Here is a 16,607-nt window from a genome sequence, read left to right on the forward strand (position 1 = left end):
TGTTACGCAATATGTAGTCTCCTACATTGAAGTTGCAGAGTTTTACCCGCGTGTTGTAGTACTTTTGCATTTGTCGCTTGTAGTTCTCTTCACGCGCTGCGGCTAAGTCTCTGCGTTCTTCGGTTAGCATAAGGTCTAACCGTCTTTCCGCATCATTGTCTTCTGGCTGAATCAAGACCCTTGGTGAGGGTAAACCAATTTCGACCGGGACCATGGCTTCAGTGCCATAAGTGAGGTTGAACGGGGTTTCTCCCGTACTGGCCTTTTTCAGCATTCTGTTTGCCCAAAGGACGTGTGGTACTTCGTCCACCCAGCCGGATCTGTGTTCCAAGAGTCTTTTCTTTATGCCTTCGACGATGCTTTTATTTGCTCTTTCCACCTCACCGTTACCTTGCGGGTGTGACACTGAGGTAAAGGTGTGGGTGATTTGAAGTTCTTCCAGCCACTTTTGTAGCTTCTTGTCAGCAAAGTTGGTGCCGTTATCACTCACCAAAGTCTGTGGAAGTCCAAAACGACAAATAATAAATTCCCAAATAAATTTTATAATATGTTTTGCGGTTGTTTGGGCTAAGGGTTTTGCTTCTATCCCCTTGGTGAAGTAATCGATGGCTACCACTAGAAATTGAACGTTTCCTGCTGCAGTGGTAAATGGGCCTGTCACATCTATGGCCCACTTCTGGAATGGCCATGAAGAGGTGACTGGAACAAGTTCATTCTTCGGGCGATGCGTGTTGGGTGCGTAGAGCTGGCAAGACTTACACTTTCTGATGTATGCCAGCGCATCCGTATGCATCCCCGGCCAAAAGTATCCCGCGTTGTTTAGCTTAGCTACAACAGCGCGTGGACCTGCGTGTACTCCACAGATGCCCTCGTGTACTTCCCTTAGGAGGTAGCAAGCATCTTGGTTGTCCACGCATCTTAGGAGTGGGCCAAGAAAGTTACGTCTGTAAAGGGTGTCATCGATGAGTTGATAGTTCAGCGCTTTACAACGTATTTTTCTAGCCTGTGTTTTTGACTCTGGTAGTATACCCGCAGCAAGGTAATTTATTATTGGTGTCATCCACGTTTCTGTACCAGTTTGGATGACACAGATTTCCTTGTGCGGGACTGATGGTGCTCCAAGGAGTTCAATACGGATGTCCTTTCCCAAGTGGGTGAAGGCTAATGATGCAAGCTTGCTTAACGCATCCGCAGATTTGTTTTCGCTACGCTTGACGTGTATGACTTTACAATCATTAAAATCGCGCATAAGGGTTTTTACTTGTGCGAGGTACAGGGCCATTGTGTCGTTCACGGCCGTGTACGTTTCGTTTATTTGGTTAGCTACTAACATGGAATCCACGTGGGCTTCCAAGTTTTTCACTCCCATCTTACGCGCAATTCTCAACCCGGCCAAGAATGCTTCATACTCTGCTTCGTTATTCGTACTTGGAAAATCCAGTCGAATAGCGTAAGTGTATTCTTGGCCTGCTGGGTTGGTTAGTTTCAACCCTGCGCCTGAACCCTCGTTGCTGGCTGCTCCATCAGTGTAGAGTCGCCAGACATCATTAATGTCCTGTGCTGGGGAGGGTTGAGCCTCCTCCTGGCACTCTTTCTCCCGCGAAGCGGGGACTTCTGCAATAAAGTCGGCCAAGACCTGGCCTTTTATGGCTGGTCTCGGCTTGTATTTTATCGCGTATTCTCCCAGCTCAATTGCCCATTTGGCTAGGCGTCCCGATAACTCGGGTTTGCCTAGAACGTTTGCAAGTTTGAAGTTGGTGAGAAGGGTGATTGGGTGACCTTGGAAATATCGTCTTAGCCTGCGTGAAGCCTGTACAAGCGCTAAGACTAATTTTTCCAGGGTAGAGTACCGGGTTTCTACGTCTGTTAGGACACGGCTAACATAGTAAATAGGCATCTGGATACCTTTTCGCTCTACTAGCAGGACTGCCCCGGTTGCTCTATCTGTGGCGGAAAGGTATATGATTAATTCCTCCCCCGCTTCTGGTGCTGTGAGCGTTGGGAGTTCGATCAAGCGTGACCGAATTTCCTGAAAAGCTGCTTCCGCTTCTGGTGTCCAGCGGAAGTGCGTTTTCTTTAAACAGTTTCTCAATGTTGACACGAATGGGAACGACCTATCCGCATGGTTTGACAAAAAGCGGTTAAGTGCGACTAGGCGTCCATTCAGTGTCTGAGCTTGCTTGATGGTAGTAGGTGATTCCATTTTGATAATGGCTTCGACCTTTTCAGGGTTCGCTCTGAAGCCATCTTTAGTAACAATGACTCCTAAGAACTTCCCTTCTTCCATCCCAAAGGAACACTTGCTCGGGTTGAGCTTCATGTTTATCTTTCTGAGCGTGTTGAAAGTTTCTTCGATGTCTTTCAACATCGCTTCTGGCTCAGGGCTTTTGATGACCAAGTCATCCATGTAGACTTCCAAGTTTCTCCCAATTTGGGCATGAAACTCTTTGTCCATCAGGCGTTGGTATGTGGACCCTGCATTCTTAAGTCCGAATGGCATCATTTGATAACAAAATGTGCCATCGGGCGTCCGAAATGCGGTTTTGTCCTGATCATCTACGGCCATGTGGATTTGATGGTACCCCTTATATGCGTCAAGGAAGCACTTAAGGCGAAACGGTGCTAATGAATCCACTTTGAGGTCAATTTCGGGTAACGGGTAACAATCTTTGGGGCATGCTTTGTTTAAATCTTTGAAATCTATGCACATGCGCCATTGTTTGTTAGCCTTCGGTACCATAACGGGATTTGCAACCCATGTTTGATATCTACTAACGCGGACGATGCCCGCGTCGAGGAGTTCCTTGACTTGGGTTCTACACGCGTTAGCTTGTTCCGCCCCCATTACTCTGCGCTTTTGTATGACTGGCGTAAAAGCCGGGTCACACTTGAGCCTATGCTCTGCTTTACTTCGAGGTACACCAGTCATGTCAGCTGGTGTCCACGCGAAGATGTCAGCGTTTTTCTGTAGTAAGCGTTTGAGTAAGGTGCGCGTAGGATCAGTGATTGTTGGGCCAATGGTAACAGCCTGGTCAGGGTATTTGCCATTGAGGGCCCATTTTTCTGGTTCGGTGATGGTTGGTTTAGCCATCTTTGGTTTGGGTTTAGATGAGACAGATGCGATGCATACCTGGGGAATACCGGTGATCATCGCTACACCCCTCAGCTGTTGGCCATCCCATCATGCCGTGGACTGAAGATACCACGGCATTGAATCTTGCCATCCCGTCTCTCCCGGAGAGAATGTCGTATGTGTGCTGTGGCTTCTTCATCACGACAAAGTCCACGTCTTCTGTGCGGGAGTATTTTCCGTCCGTGAGAATGACGGGGAAAGATAGGATACCCAGGGGGGTGTTTGTGCTGCCGTCGAACCCTTCCATCGAGGCGTAGACCATTTCCAGGCGTTCCTTGTCTTCGTCGTCTAGCTTGTCGAAGAACTGCCTGTACATAACCGTTGACGAGGCACCGTTGTCAGCAAGAGTGCGGGAAGTGATGTAGTGCCCCAGCTGGCTTTTGATGATGATAGGGCCTTCCATGCTGGGTCCTCCTGGCACTCGCGGGAAGCGCACCTCAGCTTCCTTCCACGCGCATGGTTCTGTCGTTCTTTTTCTTCCTCTGATGTTACTATGAACCATGTGGATGCTGATGTCAACGGGCTTTCGTCCGTTGCCTTTGTATCGGTTATCATTCCTCCCTCCATTCTTGATTGATGCCACGAGGTGTGTAAGTCTTCCATCCTTGACGAATGTTTCAACAATATCCTTCAAGGATGTACACTCCTCAGTGTTGTGACCCTTTGTCCCGTGGAAGTCACAGGATTTGCTCTGATCCGCATTAGGTCGCTGCCGGATCACTGGAGCTTTTGGCCATGGGAGTTTTTCAGTGGCAAATATCTCCGTGACGCTTTTGGTGAGTGGCGTCCACCGGTGTTTTCGGCTTGATGGGTGCGTGTTATCCCTTCCGCCTACTAGAGGGCGAGAGCTGGATGAGGTGTCAAAGTTTACCCTTGACTGCCAAATACCTAACTTCCTCTTTTTGTTTTGCCGGGCGGTCCGGACGTTGTTTTCTCTAGTCCTCTGCGTGTAGAGGTGTGTATTCTGGGGAAGATCCCTACCCAGTTGCTTCTCCGTTTCGGCAAAGCGCTTGGCCGCCGTCATGATGGCATCCCATGTGGATGGCATGCCGTCCTTACCCGTCAACGTGCGGATAAGCTCTGGGTATTCAGCGCCCTGGATGAAAGCGGCGCGAACAAGATCTTCGCTTATTGTGCCCAGACTCAACTTTTTGGAGTTGAAGCGAGTGATGAAGTCTAGTAAAGATTCATCCTCCTCTCTAACGCAGTTGAGGATCGTCCACTGCTCTTCAGTGTATTTCCTCTGTTGACTGAAGTGTTGGCTAAACTTGTGTTGAAAGTCCGCCCAATCATAGATGTGGTGGACCGGTAAACGATCAAACCACGCTCTGGCCGCTCCAACCAGCGTCATCTGGAACATATAACACCACGTGGGTTCCGTCCTGTTGCTGACGGTTGCCCCCGCTATGAATCTGTTCAATTGATCATCTGGGTCGGATATACCATCATAAGTGCCGATGTTGGACATCTGTTTGGCACTTCTCGGGGCGATTGCTTCCGCAATGTCCCTTGCAAACTTGGATGTTCCCGCATTTGCAGCAGTTGGTCTAAAGGTTTTGGAGAAGTCACGTGGGTTTCCCCCCGCCTTCCTTGGTTTGAAGTTTTCTCCGAAATTCCTTCTTGGTTGGAAGTCCGTTTCCTTACGCTTCCCTTTCGCCCTATGGCGAGGGTTTGCGTCGGTGTCGGATTCCTCCCGATCATCGTCCGAGTACTCGCACTCACTGCTCATGTTGAGCTGTTGTCGAGTGCTTCCGAATTCGTTAGCCTGTTGGAGTGAACGCAAGCGTTCATCCAACTCAGCTTGGAATTCCTTCTGACGTGTTTCGGCCCACGCCTTAACTTGATCGAGTGTTTGGCGAGGGAGCCTTGTCTGTTTCTCCAACAGGGCATCGGTGAATCCCAGTGAAAGATTGTTTAATGCACTTGCCCCGGCTTGGGTAACCGGGGTAGTGTTCGTAAAATTTGTGTAACCGCCGGTGTTCCCCCCAATAGCTGGGGTTGTGGTTACCGGGGTTTCTTGGTCACTCACTGGCCTTGGGACCGGAGTAACGTTAACCATCTTTTCAGAGTTTTTGAAAAAACTGAGAAAATTAGTTCTAGCTTTTATGCACGGATGGCGCCAATGAAGAAACACTAGGTGACCCCGGGCAGATTACGGATAATCTAGGGGCTAAGTAATGTTTCCCACGAGGGTTAGGTCCGGCAAAGATGGATGTTCTTCAGATGACCTGCAAAACCGACACCGTGAGCTCGTCACTGAGAAGGGGGGGTTCCTCCTTGTGACCACCCTCCGGCGTGAGAATCAGACTAGATTGCTCTGAATATAAGTGTATATTGAGAGAAATAGCCAGTGAAGGTAAGATGATGATACCGTTCCAAGGTGTTGGAGTATTTATAGCCGAAGGTAGGTTTCCAAGCAGGTACAGCCAGCTGTATAATATTCCTTTTCTACCAACTGTGGGCTACGCACGTGCCATGCTGGTTGGTGGGTAGGCAGCGGCTGATAGTGACAAGGCCGGCTGTGTACTGTTCCTTTTCCGCCGGCTATGTACTATTCCTTTTCCGCCAGCTGTGTACTGTTCCTTTTCCACCAACTACAGGCTATGTACGTGCCACGACAAGGGTTGGTGAGTAGGCAGCGGCTGATAGTGACATTTTGTACTAGAGCGTGCTCCTCGTACTGTTGTCGATGAGCTGTCACCCTGTGATTGGTTCATGGGCTGCTCTGGTCAGATCTTGTCTATTTTGTCCATACCTTGGCAGGTATAGTACAAAAGACCTTCCAGAAGCGTACGGACTGGCTCATTTGGGCGGGAGTATTCCCGCCTTGCTCATTCCTTCAGGTGACACTGAATTATTGAGTTAGTGCCTTGTGCGTGTAGCCTTGCTATTAGTGCGGGTAGCCTTCCCTGATGGCTTGTATCCGCAGCTGCGGGAACAGGCGGGGTACTTCACCATTGGGAGGCTTTTCCTGTGGGAACAGCTGGCGTACTGCGCGTAAGGTCTTCATCTCTGAGCATGGTGGGTCCTGCGGGACCAGTTGGTCCTTGCGCAGACGTCCCTCTTCAAGGTGAGTCTTGCGGGTCCAACTGGGCTCTGCTGGGACCTACCTCTTCAACCCTCCTCTCCACTCTCGGCTTCCACGACCTCTCCACCGTCGCCACCACAACCCCCACCACCATCTTCGCCCCCACCGACGCCTCCCTCGCCTCGTGCCCATACTGCTCCCTCCCTCTCCTCCTCCTCGAACACTCGGTCCCGGGCCTTTACCCTTACCACCTCCTCCAAACCCTAACCTTCGGTACCAAAATCCAAACGCTAGCCTCCACACCAACCAACACTCTCTGCCTCACTCTCACCACCTCCAACACATCCACTATCTTCGTCAGCGGCGTCGAGATCACGCGCCCTGACCTCTTCAACGACAACAGCCACTTCATCATCCACGGCATCCAAGGCTACCTCACGCACCTCTCACCTCTCTCCTGTCAAGTCGAACGCATGACGTCACTCTCCTTTCCGCCTCAACGATCCGCCGCTACGCCGCCGTCAGCCGCGCGTGGACTCCTCACGGACGCGATGTTTCATCTTCGAATTAGCCAGTACACGGTTATCGTCTTCATCGATGATATGTTGATTTATTCAAAGAGCGAGTCTGACCATGCTGAGCATCTGAGAGAGGTATTGGAGACTCTGAAGAAGGAGAAGTTGTATGCCAAGTTTTCGAAGTGCGCGTTCTGGTTAAGAGAAGTGCAATTTTTAGGTCACGTGGTTAATCCGGAGGGGATCACCGTCGACCCAGCTAAGATTGAAGCGATAACGAATTGGAAGACTCCGCAGAATCCGACTGATATACGAAGCTTCCTAGGGTTAGCTGGCTACTATAGGAGATTCATCGAAGGTTTCTCCAAGATAGCCGCACCGCTGACCGGTATGACCCGAAAGTCGATAGTATTCAGTTGGGGAAAGTTTCAAGAAGAAGCCTTTGAAGAATTAAAGAAGAGACTCACGCAAGCTCCAATCCTTGCTCTACCCGATGGTGACGATGATTTCGTTGTTTGTGCTGATGCCTCGCATCAAGGGTTAGGTTGCGTGTTGATGCAACGAGGGAAGGTGATAGCTTACGCGTCTAGACAATTGAAGGTCCATGAGAGTACTTACCCGACGCATGAATTGGAGTTAGCAGCTGTAGTGCATGCTCTTAAGATATGGAGGCATTATCTGTACGGTACTAAGTGTACTATTTATACAGATCATAAGAGTTTAAGGTACTTCTTCGAGCAGAAAGAATTGAACATGAGGCAGAGAAGATGGTTGGAGTTGATTAAGGATTACGACTGTGAGATTAAGTATTACCCCGGTAAAGCTAACGTGGTCGCTGATGCTTTAAGTCGTAAGAATGAGGAAGTCCTTGCAACAGTGAAGTCATACAAGTTGATCATGAACCCAAGTCTTTTTGAAGAAATCATCAAAGTGTAGTCAGAAGTGTTAGTAGATGAAGGGTTAGTAAAGAAAGAAAGGATTTATGGCCAGCAAGATGAGTTGATGGAAAACACTCATGGAGTTAAGACTAGGTTCGACCGTATGTGGATCCCACGCCATGGTGATCTTAGAAGTCGAATCTTAGATGAAGCTCATAAGTCAAGGTACTCGATCCATCCTGGAGCTACAAAGATGTACCAAGACTTGAAAAGAGATTACTGGTGGCCAGGAATGAAGAATGATGTAGTGGATTATGTTAGCAAGTGCTTAACTTGCTTACGAGTCAAAGCCGAGCACCAAAAGCCCTATGGGAAGATGCAACCGCTAGAGATACCTGAGCGGAAATGGGAACACATCACCATGGATTTCATAACTAAGATACCTCGTGCAGCTAAGCAACATGATACCATCTGGGTGATTGTGGACCGTTTGACCAAGAGTGCTCACTTTCTGCCCATACGAGAGGCCATCTCGTCAGAAACGTTAGCAAGCTTGTTCATCAAAGAAGTTGTAACGAAGCATGGAATACCGTTATCAATCGTGTCTGATAGAGATACACGGTTTACTTCTAGGTTCTGGAAGAAATTCCATGAAGCTATGGGGACGAAGTTGAACATCGGTACGGCGTATCATCCTCAAACCGATGGACAGTCTGAAAGGACGATCCAAACCCTTGAGGATATGCTACGTGCTTGTGTTTTAGATTTTGGTGGAAGTTGGGATGATCATCTGCATCTGGCAGAGTTCTCCTATAACAACAGTTACCATTCAAGTATTGGTATGCCACCGTTTGAGATGCTTTACGGTAGACGATGTAGAACCCCGGTGTGTTGGGGTGAGATTGGTCAGAAAGAAATGGGAAGCCTAGAAGTGGTTCAAGAAACGTCTTCAAAGTTCGATCAGATCAAAGCAAGAATGAAAGCCGCTCAAGACAGACAAAAGTCTTATGCAGATAAGCGGCGACGACCAATTGAGTTTAACGTTGGTGACTATGTGATGCTCAAGGTCTCGCCTTGGAAGGGGATTATCCATTTTAGGAAAAGCGGAAAGTTGAGTCCGAGGTACATTGGACCGTTCAAGATTGTAGATCGTGTGGGTGAAGTAGCTTATAAACTGAATTTACCCGATGAGTTAGAAGGAATTCATTCAACCTTCCATGTTTCTCATCTGAGGAAGTGTCTAGCTGATGACACGTCTCACGTGCCATTGATGGACATTGAGGTTGATGAACAATTGAACTACATCGAGCAACCGATAGAGATCGTTGACCGCAAGGAGAAGCAGCTTCGTCACAAGATTATACCTTTGGTAAAAGTGATATGGAAACACCGCAAGGGATCAGATGCTACTTGGGAGGCCGAGGATGAGATGCGCAAGTTTTACCCTAGTCTGTTTATGTAATAGTTAGGTTTCGGGGACGAAACCTCTTTAAGGAGGGAAGACTTGTAACATCCTAAAATTTATAATGTTGAATAAAGAAAGTTACGTTTTGTGATTTCCCGTTATTAATTAATTAATATCGAGTAAAGAACGGATCATGGACTTAGATTAATTGAGATGGGTTAAATGAGAATGGGCCTTAGGTCCATGGGCTTTAAGGGATATAAATATCCCCTAAACCCTAAACCATCATTCATTTCCATCTTATTCTCCAACACACTCCAAAACACACACGACCCGAACCAAGATCCATAGACGAGGACCCGAGCTTGTTGGTGCTAGATCGTCGTGACGAACCAAAGCAGCAAGACCAGCTCGTGTTCGTAGTTCGACTCATTTACGGTACGTTTATATCGAGAACTTGTTCGTTTAGGTTTGGATTAGTATAGAAATGATAGATCTGTGTTTGTATGGTAAAAACGAATCCAACAAAGCTAAACTTACTGAAAATGGTTATGATTTGATGGGTTAATCGATTGATAAAAGAACCCGTAACCTATATGCCTAAATCGCACCCTTTAAACATCGACGTTAGGTCGATTTGATGGTTGGGGTTTGTAGGCGCTGGTAAGACGATTCCGTGGATACCTAAATCGAGTTATTTGGTTAAGAAACGAAGATGATTAAGGGAGTTAAGAACGAACAGTACCGCAGCTGGACAACTTCGCCTGCAAGCTAAGTTCGCATGATGAACTTCGCCTGCAAAGCTAAGTTCGCCTGATAACAACTTCGCTGCAAAGCTAAGTTCGCCTGATGACAACTTCGCCTGCAAAGCTAAGTTCGCCTGATGACAACTTCGCCTAAAGCTAAGTTCGCCTAAGGTTAACTTCGCCTAAAGCTAAGTTCGCCTGATGACAACTTCGCCTAAAGCTAAGTTCGCCTAAGGTTAACTTCGCCTAAAGCTAAGTTCGCCTGATGACAACTTCGCCTAAAGCTAAGTTCGCCTAAGATTAACTTCGCCTAAAGCTAAGTTCGCCTAAGGTTTAACTTCGCCTAAAGTCAAGTTCGATTAGAAAATAAATTAAAAACCTAATGAAAAATGTGCTAAGACAGTTAATGTAAATAAAATTTTTCCAAGCTGACCTGGCAGCTCGACCCCAGCCAGGGGCTCTGCCCCTTGGACCCTGCTAGGGACTGCCGCCCCTCGACCCCGCTGCCAGGGGCGCTGCCCCCCGGACCCCCGTTCGTTGTGGGTAGTAATTAAGACTAGAAAGATGATATAAGTAGTGATAGTTAATTGATATGTATACTTGTTATACAGTCAGCCGTGCACAACTGAGGAAAGGGATTACGATTAACGGTGAACGTAACCGTGTTCAGGTGAGTTTCTAGCCCCAATTATGTGTTATGTTTTCGGGGCTGTATGCATACTCGATATGTTTGTTAATACGCTTATCCTAAGAGATAAGTGTATGCCTTATGTGAATGATGTGATATGTATAAATGATTGCTTGATGGTACGTGAACGATCTTCGGATATTGCACGTACTGTCAGGTTGTAACGCTAAGTATAAGGTAAGTATGATATGTATGCTTATGTGTATGAATGTGATAAAGTTAATAAAAGAAGGAAAGGATGGTTGTATGGTAACGAAGAGGGAATCGAACCCTACTAATATTCGAGAACTAGGGAACCGAACCCTACTAATATTCGAGGAAAGAGGGACCGAGCCCTAATAATACTCGAGGAAGGAGGGTACCGAGCCCTAATAATACTCGAGGAATGTAGGGCGTAATGCTCTTTATAACGTAAGATATGAAAGTAAGTTAATACAAAAGAAAGTATGAAAGTAAGAAAGTATGAATGAAAGAATATAAGTTTATGTGTATTGTATAGTGTATGATTAACTAGAACTCCCTCAGCGTAGCTGACTTTTAGTATGCACGCAGGTGAGTAGGATGAGGCAGCTCGCTTGAGGAGACACGTGGCACTGAATAAGAAGCTGGCATCGGAAGACTCAAGACGTTTAAGTTTAATGTTTCGTTTATTTTGAAAGACAAAATGATGTTTTAAGACAAGACGTGTTTGTTATGAAATGTTTTATGAAAGCTTTTATATTCCGCGAATGTTTTAATTAACTCTGATATTTAGAACTGCGTTTATGAGTAAATCCAACACGAAAGTAGGGCTACCGGTAACGGGGCCTTACATGTCAGCCGGTGAGAAGCTAGTTGTGACGGTGGGCGGAGGCGGAGGTCCGTTGACGCCGATGCGGATTAATAATGTGAGGGTTACGAGCTTCAATATTGTGTGTAACGACGGGATTGCTGTTCATGGAATCGCAGCGCCTCTGCCACGTGTCCGTCGTACAGCCACCGGATGCTGGCCGGTGGAGATGGACGGTGGGCCCACGGCATTGCCGGGAAGATGATGGTGACGTCACTCTTTTTTTTAATCCTGTAGAATAGAAAGGTGATGTAAACAAAGTTACATGATTTTGATGACCTCACGGATTAAAATCTATTCATAATAGTTTTTGATCGAAGCAAATTGCTTCTTGTTCTTATCACTCATTTTGCTATTTATTTTCACATATTCAATTGTCTATGTGGATATGGTAGTTAAAACGTTATGTTATTATCAAATAAACAGTGAATTTTAAGTTTTTAACTAACTAATTCAAAAAACAAATGTTATGGAACGGATAGTTAAACCCCCTTTCATTAGCGAATCATCCTTTTTATTTAATTATAAATTATCTTTTTATTTTAATCTTACTAATCTATTAAATCAATACAATGTTCCACGTGTCCTTCTACTAGGCTGTTCACCTATGATTCCATGTCACCACATTTCCATTCCTAACACTCTCTATTATACTGCCATGTGTCAAGTGAACCACAAAAGCCAAAAAAAAATCCGGTCCATTTTCCAGAACCCACAAACCATTCAAGCAATAATTTTTCTCTCTACTCTCTATACGAACATACCAAACCTAATCCGCCGCTACTCTTCCACTAAAGTTCCGGCCTTCATATTCCGACTTCTCAATTATTGACCATGTTATACTTCAATTCCATCTGTGGAAAGGTCTACAATCGTTTCGATTCCGGTCAAATCATCTTTTGTCATACGAGATGTGATAAGGTTTTTTGCTCGCAATTGATGGTTCGTATAACAGATCGATTATCCGGTCAACATAATAAAGGTAATTAACATACGATTTTTTAACCTTTAGATACTTGATCTTACCGAAATAAGATCCGATGAATATTCGAATGGATTTTATAAATGTTATTTATAGATCTAGATTATCATAATTGACATCTATCCTGCCAAACTGTTATAAACGTAATTTTATGTTTAATGATATTCTTCGGCCATTTTTTAAATTTTTTCATCATTGACTTTTATCCGGCCAAACTGTTAAATTAAAATTTCCGGGCTATATTATAATTTAATATGGAATTTAAATATTTTCTTCATAATTGACCTGTTAATTGTTTTCCGGCCATTTTGTAATTTATTTATTTTTTCTTGACCCATTTCCGTTCGCGTTTTTATTTTTTTCAGGCCAATTTACTATTAAATTACTATTTATTTCATATTAAATTATAACATTCATGTTCCAAATATAGTTTATTCTATGATTTATTAGAAAAAATAATTTACCTAACTGTTTCCATGATTAGTTTACATTTTGACTTTAATGTAAATTCAAATTCAATTCAAATTATTATTCACAATATTGAAAGTTTTGACTAAAATGACTATATTTAAGGAAATGTTTTAATTAGTAAGGTTGTTTTTTTAGAAATCGGTTTATTATAGTAAAACTTATTTTAAGTAATTATAATTTTAAGAAATTCTAATCTGTCGAGGCTTCCATTTTAATTTTATGAAATTTGAAATTTGAAATTTAAAAGAAATACAAGAAATCAGTTGATTAAATTAGGAAACACTATGTTATTTTTTGAAATTATAATTTACAATAAAATTTCAAAAATGATTATAATCAAATTTGCTTCAATATCCCGTATATTTTCATAAATAATAGGTTATTTTTGGATATTATATTTATATAAACCCATTGATTATATTCCATTTTATTTTAAGAAACTTTCTAATCATAATACGTTTAACAAAATTAAAATTCTCTACATTCTACTATATAATGTCTAAACACATATTCATTTTTCATAATCATATCCCTTTTCTTATTTTCTGCCATGTAAGCTTTAACAGTTTTGATAATTTTGTTTAGTTTTCGGCCACTTTATTTAACAGTTTTATATTTTCATTTTAAGCATATGACAATGGAAGCTCAGAACTTTACCATGTTGAATCAGATTGATGTTCTCAAAACATCAACATCAACTCTTAAAGTTAGAGTTCTGAGACTTTGGAGCATAAAAGATAACAAAAATGTGAATGAGGATTTTTTGATCGAAATGGTTTTAATGGATGAAGAGGTAAGTGTGTATTTATTAATATGTATATATGTTATAGTTTCTGCAGTTTTTATTATTCAATAATTTCTTATTTCTTTATTGACAGGAGAATCGTATCCAAGCCACAGTTTACAAACAAGATATCTACCGATTCAAAAGATTCCTCAAGGAAAGCTCAACTCTTACTATAGTTAATCCGAGCGTTGGTTTAAATGGATCAAACTACAGAATTATTGATTGTCCACATAATTTAGTGTTTGGACCAAACACTCATGTTAATCCATGTAATGAGTTTGAAGGTCGCCTGTTTGGATTTAAGATGATTTCATTTGAATCCGTAATCAAGAACGAAATTTCTTTGAAGTCCACGATTGGTGATTTATTTAATTTCTTTAGATTTCCAGTTGATTTATTACTTAATTTATTTAATTTCTTTATTTTAGATATAATTGATCATGTGGTTCATGTCTTCAAGACGAATGCTTCAAATGTCAAAGACAAAAACAAACGTACAATGGAGTTATGTGATTTAAGGTACCACTTTTTTTTATATATTTTAATAAAAAATTAAATAAACGATTTCATCTTCATTCTGAACACTTATTTTTTTGTAGTGGAAATTGTGTGTATCTCACGTTATGGGATCATTATGCATCCGAGCTCTCTAAATATGTTGTTGATCATTTTGATCAACCAAATGCCGTTATTGTTCTCCAGTTTGGTAGGGTTAAGTATTACACCGGTTCTGATGGTAAAGGTAATTATGTTTACTGTTTTCAAGTTAATTGAAAGATAAGTATATCATGTTAATCTAATTAATCACTCGTTAATATTCAATTTTTGTAGAGAAAGTCTATGTGTCCAATTCTTTTGGATCTAATGTTAGCCGTTTGTTCATTAACGACTATTTGTTTGAGATAGAAGAATACAAAAACTGGTATATTATTTTGTTTTCTTTATTTTCTTTATTTTGTTTACTACATTAGTTTATTTTATTTAAATTTTAGCCCTTTTACTTTTTATTAAATGTCTAATTTTTTAATATGTAGTTTGTTTGATTTGCTCATTGCCAATGATGTCGCTATTCGTATTCTGTTGATGATGAGTTTTTGAAAGCTACAGATTTGTTTAACATTTGTGATATTTGTACTATTATATTTGTAAGTTAATTATTAAATTAACTATTTAAACGATTATATTGCATAACATGTTTTTTACTTATTTGCAGCCTAAGAATATAATTATCCTTGGTACAATTAAGGCCATATGTCCAGATACATAGTGGTATTACATTGGCTGTAATACTTGTAGCCGTAAACTAATGGAAAATATTGGTGAAGGTGTAACTGAATATGAATGCAAAACAGATAGATGCAATGTGTTAGGTGTTCTTCCTACACCTAGGTACTTACTTAAAACAAATTCAATTTTTTTTTACAAAATATTCAATATTATGTTTTGCTTGCTATTAACCTATTTTACAAATTATATAGATTCAAGATAAAGATAAGGGTTCAAGATTCTACTGGTGTTGTGTCGTTGACTCTCTTCGATAGAGATGCTAAGATGCTGATCAACAAAACTGCAGCTGAATTGATTGACTCTCAAAAGCAGGTTTATTTTCAATTACTATAATTTTTTATTATTATATATAATTGTTCACAATTTGAATTACTAACAATATTTGTCACTTATATTTTTTTATAAAATGAGGTTGAAAATGTTGGATTCCCTCCTGAGTTGAATTGTCTTTTAGAAAAGAAATTTGCTTTTAAAGTCGATGTGGCAAAGTTCAATTTCAGAAACAGTGTGGAGGATTATGGTATAAACAAGCTTACTGATGACACTAATATTCTCACTGAATTACAGAAAAGGCAGCATAGTCGTTTGGTAATTATTTAATTAATGATTCATTTTATAGTTAATGTTATTTCCATTAACACAAAGTTTTGTTTCCCTTATAATTTTCAGCAAACCGATTCTAATTATGTTTCATTGGGAGCATCTATGTCAGAATTTCAAGCATCCGATTCGGTTTCCGTTAAGGTATATATGTTTCTTAAATATGATACTTCAAACTTATATATATAGGTAAGAGTTAACATTTGTGACATGAATTTTTGATGTTGATTACTTTTTTAATAACAGATTTCAGATATTGGGGATAACCAGACTCCAAATTCAAATGTTGATGGTGAGGATGTGGCAAATGAGCAAAAAGGAATTTCAACGTCTTCTGACGATAAACTTAAGAGAAAGTTGGTTGAGGTTTTTGAAGTTGACGATCAACCTAGCATGTCTTCCACTAAGGTTAAGCCAAAGACTTGTGAAGAGATTGGGAAGACCAATGAAGCATGTGATGGTGCAACTATTTTAACGCCTAAGTTGGAGAAGGATGCTAAGTGAGCGGTTAAACTTTGGTTTGAAATTGATTCGGTTTGGTTTGACTTCTTAAGTATTATTATTACTTTTGGATAATTTATGTTTGGTTTTTTAAACATGTGTTTTTTGGAGTGAATATCTTTGCAACTTGGTTGTTTAGTTTCATTTATCCTTATTTGAATGTTTGGTTATATTTCTGTTTAGATTTATTTTTCATTATTGTTGTTTTTTTGTTGTATATATAATCTATTAATAATGAGACTGTCATGCATTTTCTATGTGCCACAAACCTAATTTATATTCCAAATTAATTTTTATTTACAATAACATTTGCTTTCTATGATATGAAAAGTATAGATTGGGTGATATCTAAAAATATATAGTTTTGTGCTTTTTAGGTTTCTTTTTCGGTAACACCTTAGTTATATTATCATTTTTGCACATTTTCTATAATAGGCCTTTTATTAAATATTTTTTTACGCTTAGATTTCTATGATATCAAAACTATAGATTCGGTAACACCAACTACTGTCATGTGATGATTTGGTTATTTTGAGAGAGCTAGATATGTTGAAGTTATCTAATCATAGAAAAAAAATTGCACATCTTGAGTTGGAAAGGGAGGTGAGTTTGAAGGTTAAATGGTTAGCCGAATGTGCAAACTATGAAAGTGATTATGATGGTTATCCCGAAAGTTTTTTGTCCGATGATGAAGGAGAAGGTAATATATTAATGTTTTAGATATTGTTTATACACTTAAAATATCAGTATATTGTCA

General features: G+C 41.4%; 1 protein-coding gene across 1 annotated transcript; it reads left to right on the top strand.

The window, feature by feature from the left end:
* The first annotated feature begins 13,312 nt into the window (after positions 1 to 13,312).
* On the top strand, positions 13,313 to 14,560 carry LOC143630849 (uncharacterized). The gene is made up of 6 exons (XM_077099752.1): positions 13,313 to 13,468; positions 13,554 to 13,731; positions 13,891 to 13,981; positions 14,062 to 14,204; positions 14,294 to 14,384; positions 14,497 to 14,560. Exons 1-6 carry the CDS (start codon positions 13,313 to 13,315, stop codon positions 14,558 to 14,560), a joined length of 723 nt encoding a protein of 240 aa, XP_076955867.1.
* Positions 14,561 to 16,607: the final 2,047 nt, after the last annotated feature.

Source organism: Bidens hawaiensis, unplaced genomic scaffold, assembly GCF_021521415.1.
Source record: "Bidens hawaiensis isolate Kalapana, Puna unplaced genomic scaffold, B.hawaiensis_p1.1 tig00000512_1, whole genome shotgun sequence".
In the NCBI taxonomy this organism is placed as follows: Eukaryota; Viridiplantae; Streptophyta; class Magnoliopsida; order Asterales; family Asteraceae; genus Bidens; species Bidens hawaiensis.

Coding starts and splice junctions, on each gene's coding strand:
- LOC143630849 (XM_077099752.1), top strand. CDS start 13,313: ATGGAAGCTCAGAACTTTACCATGTTGAATCAGATTGATGTTCTCAAA. Junction 13,469..13,553: donor TGGTTTTAATGGATGAAGAG/GTAAGTGTGTAT, acceptor CTTTATTGACAG/GAGAATCGTATCCAAGCCAC. Junction 13,732..13,890: donor AAACACTCATGTTAATCCAT/GTAATGAGTTTG, acceptor TCTTTATTTTAG/ATATAATTGATCATGTGGTT.